This window comes from Trichosurus vulpecula, chromosome 5 (genome assembly GCF_011100635.1).
Source record: "Trichosurus vulpecula isolate mTriVul1 chromosome 5, mTriVul1.pri, whole genome shotgun sequence".
NCBI classification, from domain to species: domain Eukaryota; kingdom Metazoa; phylum Chordata; class Mammalia; order Diprotodontia; family Phalangeridae; genus Trichosurus; species Trichosurus vulpecula.
The window spans coordinates 57,427,246-57,451,139 of record NC_050577.1 but is presented as its reverse complement, the minus strand read 5'-3'; the positions used below and the strand labels follow the sequence as shown (position 1 = coordinate 57,451,139).

The following is a 23,894-nucleotide window of genomic DNA, read 5'->3' as shown; positions in this document are numbered from 1 at the left end:
ATATCTAGGCTCTTTTTTTGATCATGGCTTTCAGGTAGTCCAATAATTTTTAAATTATCTCTCCTGGATCTATTTTCCAGGTCAGTGATTTTTCCAAAGAGATATTTCACATTGTCTTCCTTTTTTCATTCCTTTGGTTCTGTTTTATAATATCTTGATTTCTCATAAAGTCACTAGCTTCCACTTGCTCCAATCTAATTTTTAAGGTAGGTTTTTCTTCAGTGGTCTTTTGGACCTCTTCTTCCATTTGGCTAATTCTGCCTTTCAAGGCATTCTTCTCCTCATTGGCTTTTTGGAGCTCTTTTGCCATTGGAGTTAGTCTATTTTTAAGGTGTTATTTTCTTCAGTATTTTTGGGGTCTCCTTTAGCAAGTCATTGACTTGTTTTTCATGGTTTTCTTGCGTCACTCTCATTTCTCTTCCCAATTTTTCCTCTACTTCTCTAACTTGCTTTTCTAAATCCTTTTTGAGCTATTCCATGGCCTGAGACCAGTTCATGCTTTTCTTGGAGGCTTTTGATGTAGGCTCTTTGACTTTGTTGACTCCTTCTGGCTGTATGTTTTGGTCTTCTTTGTCACCAAAGAAAGATTCCAAAGTCTGAGTCTGAATCTGAGAGCATTTCAGCTTCCTGGCCATGTTCCCAGCCAACTACTTGACCCTTGAGTTTTTTGTTGGAGTATAACTGCTTGTAGAGTAGAGAGTACTTTGTCCCAAGCTTGAGGGGCTTCAGAACTATTTCTACACAGCAAGCTCTGCCACACCAGTGCTCCTCCTCCCTCAAGAACTGCCAACCCAGACCGTGACTCAGATCTTAAGCAGGCTCTGCACTCCCACTCTGTTCCACCACTTAATTCCTCCCACCAGGTGGGACTGGGGCCAGAAGCAACTGCGGCTGTAGTTCTGTCCTCAGAGCTGCACCACCTCCACTGCCCCCAGGGGGGTGGCCGCACTGCAAACTCCTTTCACTCTCTCCCCGCAGTTGTTCCCACTAACCTTCTCTGTTGTCTTTGGTGTTTGTGGGTTGAGAAGTCTGTTAACTGCCACAACTCACTGATTTGGGGTGCTATGTCCTGTTCTGCCTGGCTCCCAGTCTGGTTGGTCCAGGCACAGCCCACACTGGGCTCTGCTCTGCTGTGCTCCCAGCTCCCTGCGATAGACCTTACCCAACAACCATCCAGGCTGTCCTGGGCTGGAGCCCTGTTTCCCTCTGCTATTCCATGGGTTCTGCAGTTCTAGAATTTGTTCAGAGCCATTTGGTATCAGTGTTTGGAGGGTCCTGGGGGATAGCCCTAGGCAAGTCCCTGCTTTCCAGCCACCATCATGTCTCTTCCCCCCACTTTCCATGTTTTTTTTTAATTCAACCAGCTCATCATTTTCTATACCACAGCAATATTCCAACCCAATCATATTCTATCTGAAAGTTTGTCTGTGAAAGTTTTTCCCCCAATTTTTTGTATTACATTGATTCTTGGCTACATTGATTTTATTTATACAAGAAAATGATATTTCTTTTATTTTGCTCTAATTTTTTTAATAAATGGGAATATAGAGATGATATTCCAGTCCAGTCTTATGAAATCTTGAGACAAAATGTATTAAAATGGCACTTAAGGGGCATTTCCATAATCTCCTTTATGAAATAGCAGTTGGGTAATCTAATTGTGAATGAGATGCTACAAATATTTGGATTTCAAAGATCATCTGAGATGGAAAGCTTTTGGAGGTACAAACTTTAAATATCACCAGTGTTCCTTCCTAACCATCCAACCCTTTGGCCTCCCTCCATACCCATAAACTTAATGCGATTTGAAATCTAAGCTTTCACTATAGATCTTATATGACTGTTTGGTGGTCCCAGAATAGGAAGAGAAAGCAGACAGTGGTTTTACTTGCATTTAAGGACTGATAAAAGAGGAATAATGGATAGATTGTATGATAAAGGAAACAGCCTTGAAATGATTGGCAGTGAGGTGCAGGTTCAATAGGAAGGCAAATGAAAAATTTAGATGACTTGGATTTGGTAACAAAGAGACCATTAGACTTTAGAGAAAGCAGAGTTTCAGTGGAGTGGTATGAGTGGTAGACATTGCAAGGAGTAGAGAGAGAATAGATACTGAGGAGGTCAAAGCAAGAAGGATAGCTTATTACTGCTAGTAATCTGGCTGTGAAGGAGAAGAAGATGATAGGATGAAAGCTTAAAAGAATAAGAGGATCAAGGAGAGGTTTTGTTTGTTTATAGGATTGGGAAGATATGGACATGTTCCTAAAGAGAAGGGTAAGAGATGATCAGGATATTGAAGATACATGGGGTGGGGTATTAATGATACCACAAGGTCATAGAGAAAGGGGGGAAGGAATGGGATTAAGTAGGGGGATGGATTCGTCTTGGCATAAAGTAGCCCCTGTGAGACTGGAGGGAAGAAGTTCACAACAGTTGATAACCTTGAAAGGCTTACATATAAGGAGGAAATTGAAGGAGTTTATGTCAGACAGCCCCAATCTTTTCAGTAAAGTAAGAGATGAGGTCATCTGCTGAGAGCAAAAAGAGAAGAGGTGGGATTGAAGGTTTGGGGACAGATACAAATTTTTGAAATAGCTACATTGCGAAATATAACAGATACTCAAGAAGAGATGAATAAAAGGGTTGTTAAATATCAATGGAGGCTCAAATACATTCCTTTTTGATTTTCTCCAGCAGTAACCTGGAACTAGAAATGGAGAAGATGGATTACAGGAGTCACTTGGAGCCAGGTAGTTTTAGGGAAGAGATGTCAGGAGGTTAAGAGATTCAAGGATGAAGAAAAGTTCAAATATCAATGAGCTAAAATTGGCCAAGGAGGTAAGTGTGGCCAGGACACTTGATGCTTTGTTAATGGAACAGGAGACTAGTGAGGGATTGAGTAGCCATATTGTGGGTAAAGAACAGGTTCTAGAAGAGTGAGGGAGTTATAGGGGATTGTTGTCATTCTGCTCAAAAATATTCAATGATTTTCCACTGTTTACAAACAGATTACATACTTCTGTCTTGCACACAAAACTCTCCCCAGTTTGGCATCAACCTATTTTTCCAGTCTCATCTCCCACTACTCCCCTTCACAGACCCTATGTCAAAACCTTATTCAATAAATTCTCATTACCCCAAACAAACCCTATCATTTCTTGTCTCTTTGTTTTGGTCAAGACATTACCTCCAACTACATTGGCCTTTCCCCGCCCCCCTTATTCCACTTGTCTTTTTCAAAGTTTAGTTCAAATGCTCCTCTGAGAAGCCTTAGTTTTGGACCCCAACAACTTGGGTGTGAATTTGGGCTCGGCCATTTACTGGCTGTGTGACCATAGACAAATCTGTTATCATCACTAAACTTCAGTTTCTTCATCTGTAAAATGGGGGGGGGGGGCTTGGATGATAGTTGTCTCCTTTCCTGCTATAAATCAGCAGCTTCCAGAATGTGGTCCAGAGGGCCTCTAGCATCCTTGATGTCCTTTTAGAGGATGCATGAGGTCAAAGCAATTTTCATAATAATAATAAGATGATTTAATTTTAGTATAGTACATATGGATAGATACAACCCACATAAATAAAAGGTCTTTGGGGTCCTCGATAATTTGAAGAGTATAAAGGGATCCTCAATAACTTTTAAGAATACAAAGGATGTTGAGAACACAAAGTTTGAGAACCATTTCTCGAAATCTGTTGTGAACCCCCAGATAGACACACTCTTTCCTTCCCTTTACTACATTCCCAGCATACCATTTGTAGTTCTCATATTTTCACATTATACATGTTCTTTTCACAATTTGCATATGTCCTATTTTTTTGTCTAGTAAGCTATAAGCTCCGTGAAAGCAGAAACAAAGCCAGATTCATCTCTGCATCCCCTATAATGCCAGTCAAACTGCCTTGCCTGATAAATATCAGTCAAATGTTTATCTTCCTAGGAATCATAAATTCTGAAATAAGAAAAGTCAGAGAATGGAAAGGCTGGGATTGAAAAAAAAACAAGAATAAATGAGCTCTAAAATGAAATCTGAATGATGAGACATTTTGGGTTTAAACTAAGCCAACGTGATTTGTATTGTTGTTATTGCTGTTCAGTCACGTCTGACTCTCTGTCACCCTGTGGACCACAGCATGCCAATGCTGTCCGTGGAGTTTTCTTGGCAAAGGTACTGGAGTGGTTGCCACTTCCATCTCCAGTGGGTTAAGGCACTCAGAGGTTAAGTGACTTGCTCAGGGTAACACAACTAGTAAATGTCTGAAGCTGGGCTTGAACTCAGATCCTCTTGACTCCAGGACCAGTAGTCTATCCACTGAACTAATGAGATAGACTCCTAAGGAGAATTTATAGTATGCTGTGACAATTGATGAGCACTAATGGATGCTCAGAAGTTCTCACTGATATAAACACACACACACACACACATATACACAAATATATAAACATATATGCAAACTTATATATGACTTATATAATACACACACACACACACACACACACACATATATATATATATATATATATATATATATACATATTATATATAGTCACTTATGCTCTATGTGGGGGCAGCTAGGTGATGCGGTGGATAGAGTACTTTGCCTGGAATCAGGAAGACTCATCTCTGTGAGTTCAAATCCAGTCTCAGACATTTACTAGCTATATGACCCTGGGCAAGTCACTTAACCCTGTTTGCCTCAGTTTCCTCATCTGTCAAATGAGCTGAAGAAGGAAATGGCAAACTACTCCAGTATCTTTGCCAAGAAACCCTCAAATAGGGTCACAAAAAGTAGGACATGACTAAAATGACTGAAAAAATCCACATAATATTGAAAAGGTGCTAAAACAGCAAAAATATATTCTTCTCTTCTCAGGAAAAAGACTGAAAATCTCCCTATAAAATCTCTCCCTCTATAGAATAGAAGTTCCTTGCGGGCAAGGACTGTTTCATTTTCCTCTTTGTGTTCTCAGCAACTAGCACAAGTTTCTGGCACATAGTAAATGTTTAATAAATAACTGTTGACAGGTTAACTGATTAATAAAGAGAATGAGATTTGAGGAAAATGGTATAATGTTAGTATCAATGATTATTTTAAGGAGGTACTTGGCTTTGAGACTTTGAAGATTAATTACAAAAGTGGCATGATAGTGAAATGCGAAAATATCAATACAGTTTTGACAACATTTAACATTGGATTTCATCTGTTCTGGAAGTCAAATGAGATAATATTTGTAAAGCCCTTAGCGTAGTGCCTGGCACATATTAGGGGCTTAATAAATGCTTGTTTTCTCCCTTTCTCCCTCCTCAGTTTTAAATAGTAAATGTTTTCCACAGTACTTACGCTTTCTGTTTGAGGCAGTCAGACCATCTATTGGAATTTCAGCTGTGTCTGAATCTTCAGAACTTTTCTGTTTGGGACGAAGTGAAAAGACAAGGATTTTCTATCACTGTTATTCAAAAGTTAAAGAAGGTACTACAGATATTAAAGAGATATCTTAAAATCATAGGTATATCTTAAGTAATTTACATTTTAGTGACTAACTTAGAAAGCTAGTACTGAAGAGCTGAAAGCAGAGATATATTTGACCATAAATGCACTCTGCACAGAAAATTACTCCACAGAGTGGCTAGAGGCCATTGAAGTGGTTTTTGACTTAGGATAGTCTTAAATTATGGAAGCATCTATGAAAATGAAAGGTTAGACAAGATTCTCAAATTAATTTGTGCTGTCCCTATATATTGGCCAAGATTCTCTTACTGACATGGCATATTCTATATGGAAAAGTGATACATGCATATCAGGTTTTGTTCATAGTAGCACATCATTTTGCATGTGTTTCTTTGCCATTCAGTAACTCAATCTTGTTTGGGTAGCAAGCTACACCAATGGGCTTTGGAGAGAAAATGCAGGTTTCTTAGGGCAGAGTTTTTTTGCCTTCAGCCCTTCAGGTCCCAGAGGATTGAGGGTTTGAAATCAAACCTTAGATCATGAATCAAGATTGCAGGATCTGATTTCTGTGACTGACTCATAGTTCATTGGCAGGCCATTCATTCCCTATCTCTATGCCTCAGATAGTTATTGGATAATGTGAAGAGTCTATTTTTTACCTGTATACTCAACTTGGCCACTATGAAGATGACTCCAATTGTAATTGACACAGCCTCTGTTCCAAACAAAATAAAATATAATGCCATGGACAGATTTATCCAAGTCCAGATGCTACAAGGAAGGCCCCTCATCACAACAGTTATCTAAGAAGCAATATGAGTTAAGGGCATTTTCTTTTGGCCAAGGACTGCTTTGTTTTGTTCTGTTTTAAATCATGTGGAGGCAGCAAGTCAAGAGATATGCGAAATTGGGTCAATCTAAAAGCACTATTCAGAATGACTGAAGAATAGCTCAAATTTCTCATTTATAAAGTATTTTCCTTATAACTCTCCTGTGGGGTAAGTACACCTAAAGTCTATGGCACACTGGAAATATTGCTCTTTAACTCTCAGGACATAAACAACAATATCTGTGATTCAGTCCAATGACAGGAATCTTAGTATTTATTAAGAATTCCTCATACAGCCTTTCTTAACACAGTATGTGAAAGAAATAATAGACAAATATCCAAGACTAATCATTGACTGCAAAGAATTACTCGTATTCCTCATTTTGCATACCCAGTTCTGAAAAGAAGAGGAAATTGGATCCTACCAAATAATCCTAGTAATTCACATCATTTTGATTTTGCTTCTGGTTGACCTTACAATTTATAGACCAAAAGGAAGGGCTGAGGTATTCAAATAGTGCAAATGTATTCAGATGGCATCAGAATTCTGGTTAAATACCTCTTAGCACCTCAATCACTTCACTGATATAGAAGTAATGAAATTGAAATGTAAATGTTTTATGCTTCCAGGACAAAGTGGGCCTATAATGGTGGACCTGATCCTCAGGGAAGATCCTTATACTTCTGCTTAAACCCAAGGAGAAACTCCAGTTCAAGTTAATGTACTTTTGATCCCTCTTACTGAGGACACACTACAAAGTCACAGTTATCTAAGGCAAGTGTTATTGAACATTGGCATTTTTTTAAAAAAAAATCTCAAACATGTTTGTTCTTTCTTTGCTGCTGCCTTACATAGAAGCTATAATGGGTATGTCATGACATGAATTTAATTAATTTCTGTGCATTTAAATCTGGTGGAGATTTCTATATGGGCAGTTCTCCTCATTGAAAGCATCTCAGTGGTCAGGCCGTCCTCCTATTAAGAAATTAGCACCTGTGATAAGATGCATTAATTGATTCCTTGCCTAAACATCTGTTTACTGCCAACCAGTCATGGTCTAAGGTCACTTAAGTTAGAAGACCAAAAGGTCTTCATGACCTTTCTTCATGAAATTGTTAACAGATTCCTTTGAGCAATCAGAGAAAGAACACAAGGCCAATCTAGTCTCTACTTGTACAGATAACAGCGATTTGAATCTGTGAGGGGAAAAAACGTCTTTTGCATTCCAAAACAACTTTCAGGTGTCTGGCAGTTCTTTCTCAGAAGCACTAGTCATGATTAAGAATAGATAAATCATCAGTGAGAATCACATTTGGATTTCATCTTTTCATTGAGGAAAAGAGGAAATAAGAAAATCAAGTCAAAGAAATATTTGAGACTGACAACCTACCAACTGGATAGTTGAAGTGGATTTGTCTCTGCCTGATTGGTCATTTAAGTCAGTGTCCACTGCAAGCTCATGGGAATGGCCCACATGCCCATTAACTAGGGATAAGCCCTGTTGGAGGATGAGGATGTTTCAGTTAGTGCCAGAGCTAGATGAATGCAGGTGCGGCCTTGGCCAGTTTCATGCTTAGAATTAGCATTTCTGTTATCCAGGAAAGTGATCCCTAGAGAACAAATGCCCTTGGAAGTGTTCTAGCTGTGATAAAAAATTGTTAATGGACTTTGGCTTGTAAAACTCCAAGCCTAGTCTGAAAAATTAGGCAGGAATGCTCACAACTTCAAGGTGATTGGGGGCTTTTGAAATTAAACACTGAAAATTGCTGGTTGAGATTAAGGACAAGAACAGCAGTGGGTTTTTACATTGTCTGCAAGAAGAATGAGCTTGTTCAACAGCCATACTTGCTAAAAGCTTATAATTTGTGTGTTTTTTGATGGATGTACCCAAATAACACAAATTAAAGTCGAAGCTCACCCTGTAGAAAACAAAGAAACTTGTGCAACTTGAAAGAAAAACAGAATTATCATTGAAATATTGACAGCCCCAAACGTACCCAGATAACACAAATTAAAGTCGAAGCTCACCCTGTAGAAAACAAAGAAACTTATACAACTTAAAATGCAAACAGAATTATCATTGAAATATTGTCAGCCTCCTCATTCTACACGATGCCCGACATTAATTGTGCGAGTATTTTAAAGCCTATTCCTTACAGGGAATTCATTGAGAGGAAGCTTTGATACACAGAGACAATCTTAGTAAAGGCCAAAGTATTAAATATTCTAAACTGTCGTGTTTCTCTCTTGGCTGTATTCCCATTCTCCCCTTAGAATACATGTTGTCTCCCTAGCTTATTTTGCTAGTTCAGGGACATGACAAAGCAGTTTTTACCCTTACCTTTCCTCTCTACTATAGTATATTAGTGTGGACACAGAGGAATCATTCTGAGAGCCAAGAAACACTTTAAATAAAAGTGGGAAGGAAAAGCTGCAGTTCAAATGTTTTTTATCTCTAGGATGCTAATTAATGCTTCCTTATAGCCACGATATTTTATTTAAGTCACTCGTTAATATCAGAACCGTTGAAGAAGTGGTAGGTAAGGGAAGAGTCTGAGGTCTAAGGTAAGTCTAAGCAAAGGAATGGAACTTGGGAGTCAGAGAATATGGATTTGAATCCCAGCTCCACGTCTTACTAAACATAGATAGGCCTCACAATCATCTACAAACTGGGGGTGACAGTTGTATCACCTACTTTCTTGGGACTGTTTTGAGGCTTCAGTAAGAGAATGTATATGGGAAAAAAGAACTATATACATATAAGCTATTAGTAAGGTATTTGGATGGTTGGGTAACAGAAAGCTCCCCGAGCTTAAAACATACACACACACACACACACACACACACACACACACACTTTTGGTGTCCCTCAAATAGTTATTTTATTTTTATAACATGTAACAATGAGGAGAAACAACATACATTATCGATCTGAAACCATACCTTTTTATTTATGTGACCATTTTAGCCTTAATTTTTTAAGGCTATAAGATGTACTTCTTCATTTTACCATAGTTTTTGGAGATAAAGAGATGTTCAACACGTTTGCATTTAAACAAATCATTGGAGTGGAGTGAAAGCTCAGTGTGTATTAATGGTACAATTTAGCAGTGAAAAAGTAGTCTATCTTAGAATGCCTTAGTAAGCAGAATGTCTGAAACTAGAGAGGTGATAGAACCATTGTACTCCATCCTAGACAGGTCAATACTGGTACAATGCTGTGTTTTATTCTGGGTACCATCATTTATGAAGGATATTGTAAACTTGGAGCACATACAAGGCAGCTTGACCAAGATGGCAAGGGGACTAAAAATTATGTCATGTGAGGATCCTCTAAAGAAACTAGGGATATTTAATTGGAGAAGAGGAGACCTAGAGGAGCATGAAAGCCTTCTTCGAATATTTGAAAGGCTGCCATGTGGAAGAGGGAACAGATTTGTTTTGCATGGTCCCAGTGTTAGAGGTAGAAATGAAAAGGAAGCAAATTTTGATAAGGAAAGACTTCCTAACTATTAGAGCTATACAAAAATGGAATAAGCTACCAATATTGTTCTCTGTCTTTGGAAATCAGCCAATGAAGGCTATATAACCACTTCTCAGGATTTTTCTGGAGGAAATTCTGGCTTCAGATAGGGAATTGGACTAACTGACCCCCAAGATTCCTTCCAACTCTGAGAAGCTAATGATTCTGTATCTTGCCACAGTTCTATTCTCTGAGATCACAGGATCATAGATGTAGAGACAGAAGGGACCCCAGAGATTTTCTAGTCCAAATATCTCATTTTATATTTAACAAAAATGAATCTCATGGTGGCTGAGTTGAACCAAGATCACACAGGGAGCGGCAGAGCAGAGATTTCAACTCAGCTCTTTTAACTCCAAATTGAACACATTTTAACTGTACCACCTAGTCTGTATCATTTCACTTATAAATCTTTCATATATAAAATTATCAGACATTTGGTGCATTTTTGCATTTTTTCCTTAGGAAACTAATCATTCAAAAGTTGGCTATTGTCTATGCATTTGAATTCTTCATTCTTCATTGGGTAATTGCTCCTTATTGAATAATTATCTCTGACTCCAAAATGTAGCATGTTCCAGTTTCCAAACCACCCAAGGAAGCCTTTCTTAAGCAAGCAAACATATTTAACAAAGCAAACAATGAAACAGTTGGGGAAGTTTTACGGGTTAATGGAGACAAGATATACATGAATAAATAGGCCTTGTGGCTCAGAAGAAAGATAAAATCTCATTTCTACCAAGGAGATAATAATTTCACCTGGGTCTTGTCTTCCAACCAGCACTGTGTACACTGGTACACAGCATCGTAGGGATGTCCTCCAGGGAATTGCTCAAGCCCATCTAAGGTGAAAGTGTTATAATTCTTCCCTGGACCACAACTTTTTATTGTCCTTGCAAAGATCATCCAGGGTAAGCTCGAGACCTGTGACTATAGAGGCTATATACACATATATGTATATGTATATATGTATATATATGTGTGTGTATATATGAATATATGTGTATATATATGTGTGTGTGTATATATGTGTGTGTGTGTGTGTGTGTGTGTGTGTATGTATGTATATCAGTGCTTTGACCAATAAGGGTCCCTCTCCTGGTGTCCCAGGTAACCAACGTGTGGTACCAGTGAAAATAAAATAGCATGGAATAGGTGTGCTCTGGCCCACTCTCTCAAAGCCAAGCAGAGTATGAATCCCCTAACCTTGTGGGGTTGGGCTGTCCCTTAGCACTGCTGCCATTGGTTTGAGCTCTCACTGGTTCTGTTTCCCTCCTCCCTGCCCTGCCACAACCTCCCATATTAGAGATCAGTGAAGAGGGCCCCAGTTTCACAAGGAAGCTTTTTGATGACTAGCTATGAAAAGTAAATTAAGTACCTTTGCTTTTGGATGGGGTCTGGGATTTAATAGGGAATTCTAAGAGAGGAAATGCATTCTTCTAACACAAAAGTACCTGCTCACTTGCTCTGAAACTTAAGTAATCTTAGAGAGTTGCCTAGAACACTGAAAAGCTAAGTGACTTGGCCAAAGTCACATATCCATTACTTCTAAGAGGCAGGACTTGAAACTAGTTCTTCAGAACTCCACGGTCATCTTTCTTGCTGTCTTTCTAGAAATATTTAAACAAAAACATCATCCTTTTCTAGATGTTTAAACAAAAGCGCCAATTTATGAAGAACTTGCAGGTTATAACAATCTCAGTGATTCAGGAAATAGGGCTTCACCACTTATATATAATTTTTCCAAAATAAGACAGTGTGGAATGGTTTGTGTTCTAATCTTGGCTCTTCTGTTGACTAGCATTATGAAACCATGGACATGTTGATTTTCCTTTCTGACCTTCCATTTTCTTGTATGTAAAGTAAGGATGTTAGACAAGGTTCTCTTTAAGACTCTTTCCAGATGTTAACCTTTTATGTTTTTGTAAAAAAAGAAAAAAAATTATACATCACATAAAAATTATAAAAATCCCACAGTATGGGCATGACATAGTTGTAAATAATTTACCTTGGTGTTTGGTGATATGAAAAGTAGGAAACATTTTTCTATCAGAAAAAATCCATGGATTCCTCCAATTAATCCCAATAGTTTCCAAATATAATCTTTTCCTTCATGGAAATGTCCCAACTCTTGAGCTTCCTGCTTATGCAAGCCAAGAATCTAGGAACAGGCACACAAAACAGGTAGAAATGAATGGTTTTTATTTTATTTAAATATCAATGATAGATCCATTTGCTGAGTACAGTCAATTTGCATGCTGGGAAAATCCAGGAACATTCCTTTGTGCTGCCAAGAACGGTATGTTTTGATGGAATGTTTCTAGTTGTACCATAAGCTTTAGTAAGCATTAAGTACAACAATATGGAAAAGAAACAAGAGGACCAATTTAGACATTGAATCTTTAATAAGGAGAATTGTTCTTGAGCTTTACATTCCTAGGTATTATCTCTTCTTCTGCATTCCCAGTCCTTTGGCTGGATTCTCTCCCCCAAATTAGTGCTATTTCAATTTGTCCAGTCAGTTCTTTTGAGTTGATTTCATGCCCAGATTGATCTAAGAGGAGTGGTTCATTTTTTGGTACATGATGATTCAACTTAACTTAATTCAAATCAGCAGATACTTATCAAATACCAGTCACTCTGCTAGGTATTAGGGATAAAAAGAAAAAAAAATGAAAGTCCCAAACTTGGAGGAACTTACATTCTACTGGGAAAGAAGAAGAGTGGTGTATGTTAAATGGTTTGTCTTACTTTGTTGCAGTTGAACCAGTTATAAGGCTAATCACTTAATATTAAATTGAAGCCCAAAATAGATATATACAGGGGCGGAGCCAAGATGGCAGCTAGAAAGCAGGGACTAGCATGAGCTCCCCTCAAAGTACCTCCAAAAACTTATAAAAAATAGCTCTGAACCAATTCTAGAACTGCAGAACCCACAAAATAGCGGAGGGAAGCAGGGCTCTAGCCCAGGACAGCCTGGATGGTCTTTGGGTAAGGTCTATCCCGCACAGAGCTGGGAGTGGAGTGGAATGGAGCAGAGCCCAGTGTGGGTGGCACGGACCAACCAGACCAGGAACCGGGCACAGCATGCCCTAGCACCCTGAATCAGTGAGCTGCAGCAATTACCAGACTTCTCAACCCACAAACACCAAAGACAACAGAGCAGGTTAGTGAGAAAAGCTGCTGGAGACAGAGAGAAAGAAGGAGTCTGAGGTTCAGCCACTGCCCCCAGGGGCAGCAGAGGTGGGGCAGCTACAGAACTACAGCTGTAGTTGCTTCCAGCTCTAGGCCCACCTGGTGGGAGGAATTAAGTAGCGGATCAGAGCAGGAGTGCAGACCCTGCTGAAGATCTAAGTTCAGTGTGGGTTGGGGGTTCTTGGGGAAGGAGGAGTGCTGGTGTGGCAGAGCTGGGTGTAATAGCTCTGAAATCAACAGCACATCCCCCCAAGCTTGGAACATAGTACTCTTTACTCTACAAGCAGTCATAACCCACTGAAAAACTCAAAGGTCAAGTAAGTTGGCTGGGAACATGGCCAAGCAGTGAAAACGCACCCAGATTCAGTCTCAGACATTGGAATCTTTCTTTGGTGACAAAGAAGACCAAAACATACAGCCAGAAGAAGTCAACAAAGTCAAAGAGCCTACAACAAAAGCCTCCAAGGAAAGCATGAACTGGTCTCAGGCCATGGAAGAGCTCAAAAAGGATTTGGAAAAGCAAGTTAGAGAAGTAGAGGAAAAATTGGGAAGAGAAATGAGAAGGATGTGAGAAAACCATGAAAAACAAGTCAATGACTTGCTAAAGGAGACCCAAAAAAATACTGAAAAATATACTGAAGAAAACAACACCTTAAAAAATACACTAACTCAAATGGCAAAAGAGCTCCAAAAACCCAGTGAGGAGAAGAATGCCTTGAAAGGCAGAATTAACCAAATGGCAAAGGAGGTCCAAAAGACCATTGAAGAAAATACTACCCTAAAAATTAAATTGGAGGAAGTGGAAGCTAGTGACTTTATGAGAAACCAAGATATTATAAAACAGAACCAAAGGAATGAAAAAATAGAAGACAATGTGAAATATCTCATTGGAAAAACCACTGACCTGGAAAATAGATCCAGGAGAGATCATTTAAAAATTATTGGACTACCTGAAATCCATGATCAAAAAAAAGAGCCTAGATATCATCTTTCAAGAAATTATCAAGGAGAACTGCCCTGATATTCTAGAGCCATATGGCAAAATAGAAATTGAAAGAATCCACAGATTGCCTCCTCAAATAGATCCCAAAAAGAAATCTCTTAGGAATATTGTCACCAAATTCCAGAGCTTCCAGATCAAAGAGAAAATACTGCAAGCAGCCAGGAAGAAACAATTTGAGTATTGTGGAAACACAATCAGAATAATCCAAGATCTAGCAGCTTCTACATTAAGAGATCGAAGGGCTTCGAATACGATATTCCGGAGGTCAATGGAGCTAGGATTAAAACCAAGAATCACCTACCCAGCAAAACTGAGTATCATGCTCCAAGGCAAAATATGAACTTTCAATAAAATAGAGGACTTTCAAGCTTTCTCAGTGAAAAGACCAGAGCTGAATAGAAAATTTGACTTTCAAACACACGAATCAAGAGAAGCATGAAAAGGAAATCAAGAAAAAGAACAAGAAAAAGAAATCGCAAGGGACTTACTAAAGCTGAACTGTTTTGTTTACATTCCTACATGGAAAGATGATGTGTATGATTCATGAGACCTCAGTATTAGGGTAGCTGAAGGGAATATGCATATATATACATATATATACATATATATGTATATATATGTGTGTGTGTATGTATATATATGTGCATGTATGTATGTATTTATGTATGTGTATATACATATATGTATATGTGTATATATATATATACATATATACAGAGAGAGAGGGGGGGGCACAGGGTGAGTTGAAGATGAAGGGATGATATCTAAAAGATATAAAATCAAATTAAGGGATGAGAGAGGAAAATATTGAGAGAGGGAGAAAGGGAGAGATAGAATGGGGTAAATTATCTTGCATAAAAGTGGCAAGAAAAAGCAGTTGTGTAGGAAGAGAAGGCAGGTGAGGGGGGAATGAGTGAATCTTGCCCTCATCAGATTTGACCTGAGGAGGGAATACCATACATACTCAGTTGGGTATCTTACCCCACAGGAAAGAAGGAGGAAGAAGATAAAAAAGGGGGGATGATAGAAGGGAGGGCAGATGAGGGAGGAGGTAATCAAAAACAAACACTTTCAAAAAAGGACAGGGTCAAGGGAGAAAATTCAATAAAGGGGGATAGGTTAGGAAGAAGCAAAATATAGTTAGTCTTTCACAACATGAGTATTGTGGAAGGGTTATACATAATGATATGCATGTGGCCTATGTTGAATTGCTTGACTTCTTAGGGAGGGTGGGTTGGAAGGGAAGAGGGGAGAGAATTTGGAACTCAACGTTTTAAAAGCAGATATTCAAAAAATAAAAGGTGTTTTTGCATGCAACTAGAAAATAAGATACACAGGCAATGGGGCATAGAAATTTATCTTGCCCTACAGGAAAGGAAGGGAAAAGGGGATGAGAGGGGAGGGGGGTGACAGAAGGGAGGGCTGACTGGGGAACAGGGCAACCAGAATATACACCATCTTGGAGTAAGGGGGAGGGTGGAAATGGGGAGAAAATTTGTAATCCAAACTCTTGTGAAAATCAATGCTGAAAACTAAATATATTAAATAAAAAAAATTAAAAAAATAAAAAAACAAAATAGATATATACAGCTGTCCTTTTTGGGAAGGGTATTACTGACATTTGGCTACTTGTTCTCCTTTTCGTACAGGATGTTAGTCTCTTCAGGCCAGACATAGAATGATAAAGCCAAAGATGGATAGTGAGGGAAGCTGGATATTATCTGTCCTTTAAGTTTGACATCAGGGCGAACAACAAGTATACGTCAGAGATGAGACTTGAATCCAGCCTCTAAATCACAGCATGCTGCCTCTCAACCTCTCTATATTAGAAGGTGCTAATTATACTTTGACTATGGCCAAAGGTAGGTCTTAATATTCTTGTTAGATGAGCAGGAGTGGTCAGTATCCATTACCACCTGTGCTAGTTCATTGTGGAAGGGTATGACCAAAGTCTTGACAAATGGATCTACCAGAGCACAGGTATTTAATGCCCTCAACATCTGTAAGGAGTTGGCAGAGCATACCCTAGTACCCTGCATATTCCTGGAGCCTGCTTACCTAATGATAAGTACTTAGTAATTATTTGTTGACTAATTGGTTGATTGATTTAAGGGCTTGTGTGTCAAAAGCATCTGTGAATTCTTAAAAGACCTATTCCATATTGATCCGTAAGGGGCTATTTCTGGGCAACTTTCCTCCCTAGCTGGATCATAAGGAAGTCCACACATAGGAGTGGTACAATTTGCACTAGACAAAGAATCCTGAGAGTTCTTTTCTTCAAGTTGCTGGTGAAAGATTCTGGGAGACTCACAATGTTGCTAGTAGTTTGTGCAGCTAACTCCAGATGCAGACAGGGCCAAGAGTTTGCTTTCCAAATGCTCAGAGGCCTGTCCTGTCCACTGAGAAATGTCAGGGTAAGGTAGTAAAGGGCTCCATGTTAACTTTACTCCTCCCCTATCATTGTGAAAAGGACTTAAAAACTTCTATTCCTCAGGACATCATTTGCCGCTGAATTTGTTTATCTGAATAACCTGGTGAGGCTTTAGGAAAAGGTATAGCTTCTCCAAGAGCTAAAGATTTTTTAAAAGGAAACAAGAATTCGACATAGGGTAGTTACCTGAGGAATTAGATGGAGCAGGGCATCACCAGAGAGGGTTCCAACAGCTAAACCCACAAAGAGTTGTAAAACAAGTTTGTAGTTTTCCTCACAGTTGCTGAAAAGGATGAGAGTTGTTCCAAACATAGAACCCACCGTGATGAGTAAAACAGCTGCAGTACTGTAGCCATATTCTAGATCAAAAGAAGATGAAAATGTCAGTTACTCCCTATTCATTCTCATATTGTGCAAAGAGCCAGAGACCATGCTAGGGGAAACTGTCTTTATAGAAACAGTCATAGTTATAATACTCAATAAAAATGGAGAAGTATTTAAGAATTTCCATTTAATTACAATGAGAGAATGGTAAATAGTGTTGCTCCTACTTCCTAGGGACGATGACACTTCAGTCCCACTTTGGGGATGTCATCTAAACATCAAGGTAATAGGTTATTTTGAAACGATCGTTGACTCAAAGTGGAACATTCAGGAGTATTCCAGAAGATGTATAACACTAGGTATGAAAGCAAATGAATTGCAAGGGAGCTGTACTTGTACAGAGGTTGAGATTTTTCTTTGGTTCCCTAATACCATCTCATTTAGCAGGGCCATACCAGATGGAGGAATTAAACTCCATTTCATTTTCTGAGGACATGTTATTCTGTGTCCCAAATATTTTAACTAAGGACTGGAAAAGGTTGGTATGGGGGTCACCTGAGTGCCAACTTAAAAGCTATAAGTTGAATGGACCAGAGTGCCTAGCACATGGAAAGTACTTAATAAATGCTTTTTGACTGGCTCGTTGAATTTATGAAGAGTCTGGAAGACTTGGTGAGTGTTTATAATGTAATATCTGTTGTAAAAATCCTTGAGAATATATTTAGTTGCTGTAATATACTCCCAGGGCAGGGATTCAAGTTTTGGATGAGGAAAATGGAGACCCACAGTCTACCTTTAAAAACTTAATATGTAGGACAGATCCTAGACCCTGGAGAAAAAAAGAGATTTTGCCTCATTTAACATTCCACCCTCTACTTTGGATCGAGTTTTAAGGAATTAGAAAGTTTATTTGATAAACATTGAAGCCTTTACAACTTGAGTAATAAAAGGAAAAATGGTATTGCAGATTTGTTAGTCTGGCAGTCTTTGAGAGCAGGTCACCAGAAATATGGAAAGACATTTGGAAGGAAGGAATACTTACAGTGGAAAAGAAGAAAATGGTGTCAGGAGTGGGATAGATTAAAAAAAACTAGTTGTCACCTTGAAAAAGAAAATAAGGATTTAAAAAAAAACCCAACAAGATGGAGAAAAGCACAGACTATTCAAGGAACTGTTACAAAGGAAACAAAAATTTAATCAGAGATTGAAGACAGAATTTCTTCTTGTGATCGTTAGTTGATAAAAAGTGATCTCTAGGTTCTATTCTGGCAATTTTAAGATATCAAAAAGAGGCAGAAGAAATGAACTTATTTTTGTTGTCAGTTAGTAATGAAGTTAGAACAGATAATGGATCACTTTGCTGACATGGAGTTTGGCTGAGCAGGGAAGAATGACATAAGGAGGCTTCTGAGGATAATACTTACTTCCCTCAGGTCAGTCAATAAACTGGACTAGGCCCTGGCGATACAAAGAAAGGCAAAAGATGGTTCCTGCTCTCAAAAAAGAATCTGAAAAGGGGATTTGAAGGGAGGGAGAGTTCCAAGCATGCGGTCATAATAATGTCCTTCAGCCAGGTGAAAAATGGTGTTTGCCTTGGCCATAGGTCCCCAAAGTGGGTGATACTGCCCCCAGAGGGTACTGGAATGATCTGGGGGGGAGGCAGTAGTAGCCTCGGGCGCAACTGGAGGGCATTGAATAAAAATAAGGGGGCAGTGGAAGCATAAGGGAAGAAGAGAAGAAAATTTTAAAAAAACTGTTGGTACATGTTTCATCTGTTATATTAATAGAATTAAAGTCATAGGGATCATGTTATTTTCCAAATAAACACAAAGTGCAAATTATAACCAATTAGCAGTCAAGTCCACTGATAGGTCTTAACAAGCAAGTATTGGAAGGTGAACCTGTCACACAATGTTGGGAAGTCCAACATGCATTGGCAGGAATATGTGTGTGTAATGACTTGCTTACAATATGATACTATATGGTTACATGACACAGTATTGCATTATCAAAATTTCAGTGTGAGAAAACCCCCACAAATTTATAATAAAGGATTAAATTGAAGATGCATCATTTTAAAAAATTATATATTTTTTGGAAATGATACAAATTTTAAAAAGTTAAACGACTAAAGAAAGTAGATTTCCAGAGGGGCCCCAAGTAATTTCTTTAAAAAAGGAATGGTAGATCAAATAAGTTTGGGAACCTCTGTAACTCTCCCAGATGTCCACTCTATCCTCTCCATGGAGGGCAATGAGAAGGTGTGAGTCTCAGAGCTGATTTGACCTTTCAGGGACTTATGTTTCTAGAGATTTTGGGAAAGTCCAGAAGAGTGGCCAGGTGAGAAGTTACAAGGTATGTCTGTCCAGGCCTCCTTAAATAGAGAATGTGAAAGAAACTCACAGATGTCCACCCTCTACCCTTTCCAGTCAGAGAGAGGAAGGACCCTAGGAGTCAAGTGTTTTCTGAAGACACAGGGTGGTAACTTATCTTCTCAGGAGCAATCTCCAGTAACATTTCAACCTTACTTTGGAGATGTCACATAAGCCTCCAAGGGAATACATTATGTAATGTTCATATTATATAACAGCAGTTGGTGACAAGCAGAATATTCTGGAATGTTCCAGAAAGTTCTAGAATGAAGGTAAGGTCAGGTTTGGAAAGCAAGTAGACTTGAGGAACTTCTGCCTGTGAGGAGGTTGCGGTTTTTCTTTGTGGTCTTTAATGAGCTGACACAGTCTGCCTCGGTAAGAGAAGAGAATGAAAAGGTAAGAAATTCCTTCTGAAAAAGGAAGCTGTAAGTTTAAAGAGCAAGAATTTTGAGGAGACAAATCTAGTAACTAAGTATATTGCAATGCTGAATAACATATTAGGTTAAGAAAGCCTTGGGATCCTGTTGGGGTGTGGGAAAGATAGGGGAAAAAGTCCAGGAGATTGGGGTTACCAGAGGCACAAGACCATAAAATTTGCTTGGTGAACTGTTTGCTAAAAATCTGGGATGCTTCATTCACAAAAGAGATTTGGATGTGTTGATGGTCAAAGCCCACAGGAGACCAAGAAGCACTATTTCAGGCAAGAGTTAAGATAACTATGAAAAGAATTTAGAAAGGGATGTATAGTATGAGTCGGGTGGGATAGTGATTTTCTCAGCATCAACCTGGAGAACATATATGTCCTGACTGCACGGTTTTAATTTTTGCCCAGTCAAGAATCTCCAGGAGCTGCTCTCCAGGGAAGGAGACTTTCTTCAAAGTGCTGAACCTGGCAGTGGGGAGGATTTGATGGAGTTGGTGAGAGGTTTTCTATTGATATATACATTCTGTTTTATAGGCACTATATGACTGACAGGTTTTAATTAAGGAAAATTGGCTAAATTCAGCCCTGTGGGACACTGCCTCTGCTTATATTTGCCTAAGGACTTGGTATAGTCCCTTAAATAAATGGTTACTAGGGATGATTTTAGAGTTCAGTGTTAAATCTGAATGTGTGTGTGTGTTTAAATGTATGTATACCAGCATGTCAGAATTGATTTGGTTTGGGATAAGTTTGTTGTTTTTCTTCAGCAATGGAAAATTGGGAATGAAGTGGGAAGTTAGAAATTACATAAGATTTCTGATTCTACAAATGAGGGTTTTGGTGAATGCTGACATTTTTAGTGAAGGAAAAAAAAACAAAGGGCTTCATGAATTTAGATCAGTATTTAATTGGGAAGAGCACTCATTTGAATGGGAAGTTCATTTGTCTTCTGAATTAAAGATTCGGATTTTGGATTAGAAAATGTTAGCTTACCTTCTTAAACCTGTCCAGCACAGGACAGTAAGTTTCAGACCCTAAATTAATTATATTATAGTGATACTTATTAATCAGGATGAGTTTCTCTGCGTTGCAAATTTCTGTCTAAAAAGAGGATCAAACAATAAGCAGCTGAATGATGTTTTGAGATGAGAGCATGAGCTGGCAAATGACTTCATGCTGAATAATTATTTTTTATATATTTTGCATTTGGTTAAATTAATCAGGATTATACATATGTATATGTGCATATGCATACATACATATAGGCAATATATACATATACATATGTAGATACACAATGTGGAAAATTTGATCTGACAGAGATGCAAATTATAATGTCATAGAAAATAAGCTTTTATATAATTCTAATGGTATCCATTTTACTATTTGAGATGAAATTGATTATCAGTAGCCTATTTGATTGATTTTCATTGATAGGAAAAGAGGGACCCAACTACACTGAGGCAGTACACATTGAATTTGATTCAAATTTCTGTGATGATTTTTGAAGGCAACCAACATAGAATGCCAAAAGTTAGAGATGTGGGCATGGGGTACTTCATCCATATGAATAAATTGGAAATGCATTCAAGTTAATCTGATTAGACTATAATTGGTAGTGGTAAATTATTTTGTTTTATTTGGGTTTGAATTTTAATTAGGATTAATAAGAGTAGGTGTAAGCAGGCCGCAACATATAATCAACAAGGAATTCTGAAGACTAGGAAGACTAGGAGTAAAAGCTATCCATAAGGAACTATATGAGAGGAAGAAAAGACAGGTTGGAGTGGGTGGTGGATAACAGACAGAAAATCAGAATGCTCCCCTGTCATCCTTGGAATGCCAGGAGAAGGCAAAGAAAGCCTCAGGTGCATTGGGTGGACATCCTGAAATGAACTTATGGGATGACATGGACCAAAGTTACAGAAGACGAACAGGTATGAATGGATTGAGATCTACTTCATTGAAGGGAACATCTAGATCGATGAGATTATGAATCCATTTGAATATTAACAGCATTGTTGGTATCTGGGATCTATTTCTAAAACTGGAGGATGGGATCCTGTTGGAAGATTTCAATGCAATGATTCTGAAAAAAAAATATTACAGAAACACTACAGATTTTGGAAAACTGGTTTTAACTAACAGATCATTTTTGGAGCACATTCTCATTTTCTCCACTGGTCCCTTTTTGAATGCAGACAATATTAAGGGGATGGATAGTCTTGGAAAAGTCTGATGTTGGCAACTGAAGATGTGATGGACTACTAAAGATAAATCAAAGTTGGGTCTGATTTGGATTTGGATGGATAAATTAGATTTTAGGACCAGAATCCCTAACTGGGAAATGTTAAGGTGACTGATATTGGATTGTAAGCAGCTATAGTGATCACTTTCGTTCTGATATTTATTTGGGTGTTATCTTTTGTAGTTAATTGATATTTGTGTTGAGTTTGAACTTTGGGATACATGCAAGTCCCCTTGAACTTATTAAAATGGGACATATGAGAAACAGAAGCTAGAAATTCCCTTCTACTTTGAACGTGGAAGCCAAAGGGCCTGACTTTAAAAGCGATACACAGAAATGAAGATGCACTATAGATACTATCAGTTCCAGAAGAATGAGAAGGCTGGAGAAGAAACAGCATGTGGTTCTGTGTCTAAAGGACTCCTTTAGAGTTGGGGTCATTGTGATATACCATTTGGAACAGATTCACTGTTAACAGTGAAAGCTCTTGCTAAGAGAATGATAAGGAAGCAGGCATTTATCTGCTCAGCTAAATATGGCAATATTTATTTCAGTATTATTTCTTTATTTATTTTCATTTATTTCATTTTGATTATTTGCCTATTTATTTTTTATTGACACTATATTCTTATTTGAATAGGATGGAGTGCAAAACATACCCCTCAAACATTCATCTCCAGGCAGACAACTCTACAGGTCTTAGGAAAAGGAGAGGCAGTGATTCATGTTACTGGAATAAGGAGGCTATTTTCTGGCAATAATAGAGTTGGAATTCATTGATTAAAAACAGATGTGACCTTTAACAGGGCACAGGACTATTCAATGGCACTTAGATCTGGCTTGAAGTACGCAAGTCTACATGAGCATCCTTCAAGGCAGGCACAAGTGAACACAGGCAACTTGTCAACTTCCATATTATTTCCAGAAATCAATGTATTTTATCATAATGTAATTTGGCTAAAAGGTGAAGGAGTATTGGGATGTAATACAAAACTTAGGAATGTCGTGTCATGTCATAAAGTAATATGATGTAATATGATATGAACTATTGTGTACCATGTTGTAGTTTTGTGTTACATGTTCTAGAATAACATTATATTGTTGCATGGTATTTTGTATACTAGGCTATAATATGATACGTTTTATGTTATCTTCTATTGTGAATTATGTGATGGGTGTTATTTTATATGTTGCATGTTGTTATTGTTCTTCGTCCTTGTTCTCAAAAAGGACCATGACATGATGAAAAGAGGCCATGACATGCAAGTGAAGTGGATTTAAGTGAGGGAGGGCTGTGCAAAGTCACCAGCCTCACTTTCTCTTTTGAAGCCATCTGTGTCCAGGGGCAAGATAAAGATCAGGACAACTGAAGATGGCCCAGGATTCAGTGGAGGACCTTGGCCTTCTCAAGCAACACTCATTCCGTAATTAAGGCTTAATAAGAACTGAGGCCAGCCTCTTTACCTAGCCAAAAAATATTGATTTGGGAGGGGAAGACCCTCAGGGTTTCTGGCCCAAAGAGAAACAAACGCTATTTACTTTCATTCTGAGCCAATGGGGGCCCAAACAATGTCCAAATAGGGCTTGTCCTGGGAGCTATTGTTAGCCAATCAATAAGAACCAGAGTAATTTGGAGTTAAGGTTGGTCTTTAAGAGGAAAAAAAGTATTGCATGTAGGCTATCTGTTGTATTATTTTGTGCTATATTTTAAGTTTATTGCAAGGTGACAGACAGCATGGCCTGGTTAATAGAAAGCTGGCTTCATAGTCAAGAACACTATGTTCAAGTCTCACTTCTGATGCACAGTAACTTGTGATTTGGGGCAAGTTACTTTAGTTCTCAGGGATACCAATGAATTATCTAGAACTCAGGGACTGATCTGCATTGGTAAAAGGATGTCCTCACTGTGAATTCCCTACCTTGATGAAATCACAGGTCAGAGCCCTTAAAATGACTGAAGTTTCATGGGATGTTAACATGTGTTGTGTGTTATAGATTTTTTGCTATAGATTCATGTTTATGATGTACCTTGCTTTATATGATTTCATATTCTGTGTCATATATGCTTCATGTGATAGAACTGATAATATTTAATT

The 23,894-nt window shown here is 38.3% G+C and overlaps 1 protein-coding gene across 2 annotated transcripts in view; it reads right to left on the bottom strand.

Annotated features, from left to right (window-relative positions):
* Positions 1 to 23,894, bottom strand: part of SLC39A12 (solute carrier family 39 member 12) — a 114,412-nt gene that overhangs the window by 38,239 nt on the left and 52,279 nt on the right. The window contains exons 7-10 of one of the 2 annotated variants that reach the window (XM_036760310.1): positions 16,617 to 16,789; positions 11,810 to 11,962; positions 7,669 to 7,776; positions 5,341 to 5,407 (exon numbers count right to left, since the gene is read on the bottom strand). In XM_036760310.1, the coding sequence (XP_036616205.1) occupies positions 5,341 to 5,407; positions 7,669 to 7,776; positions 11,810 to 11,962; positions 16,617 to 16,789 (501 nt within the window). The remainder of the gene's footprint in view (positions 1 to 5,340; positions 5,408 to 7,668; positions 7,777 to 11,809; positions 11,963 to 16,616; positions 16,790 to 23,894) is intronic. The other variant, XM_036760311.1, reaches the window with a different exon arrangement.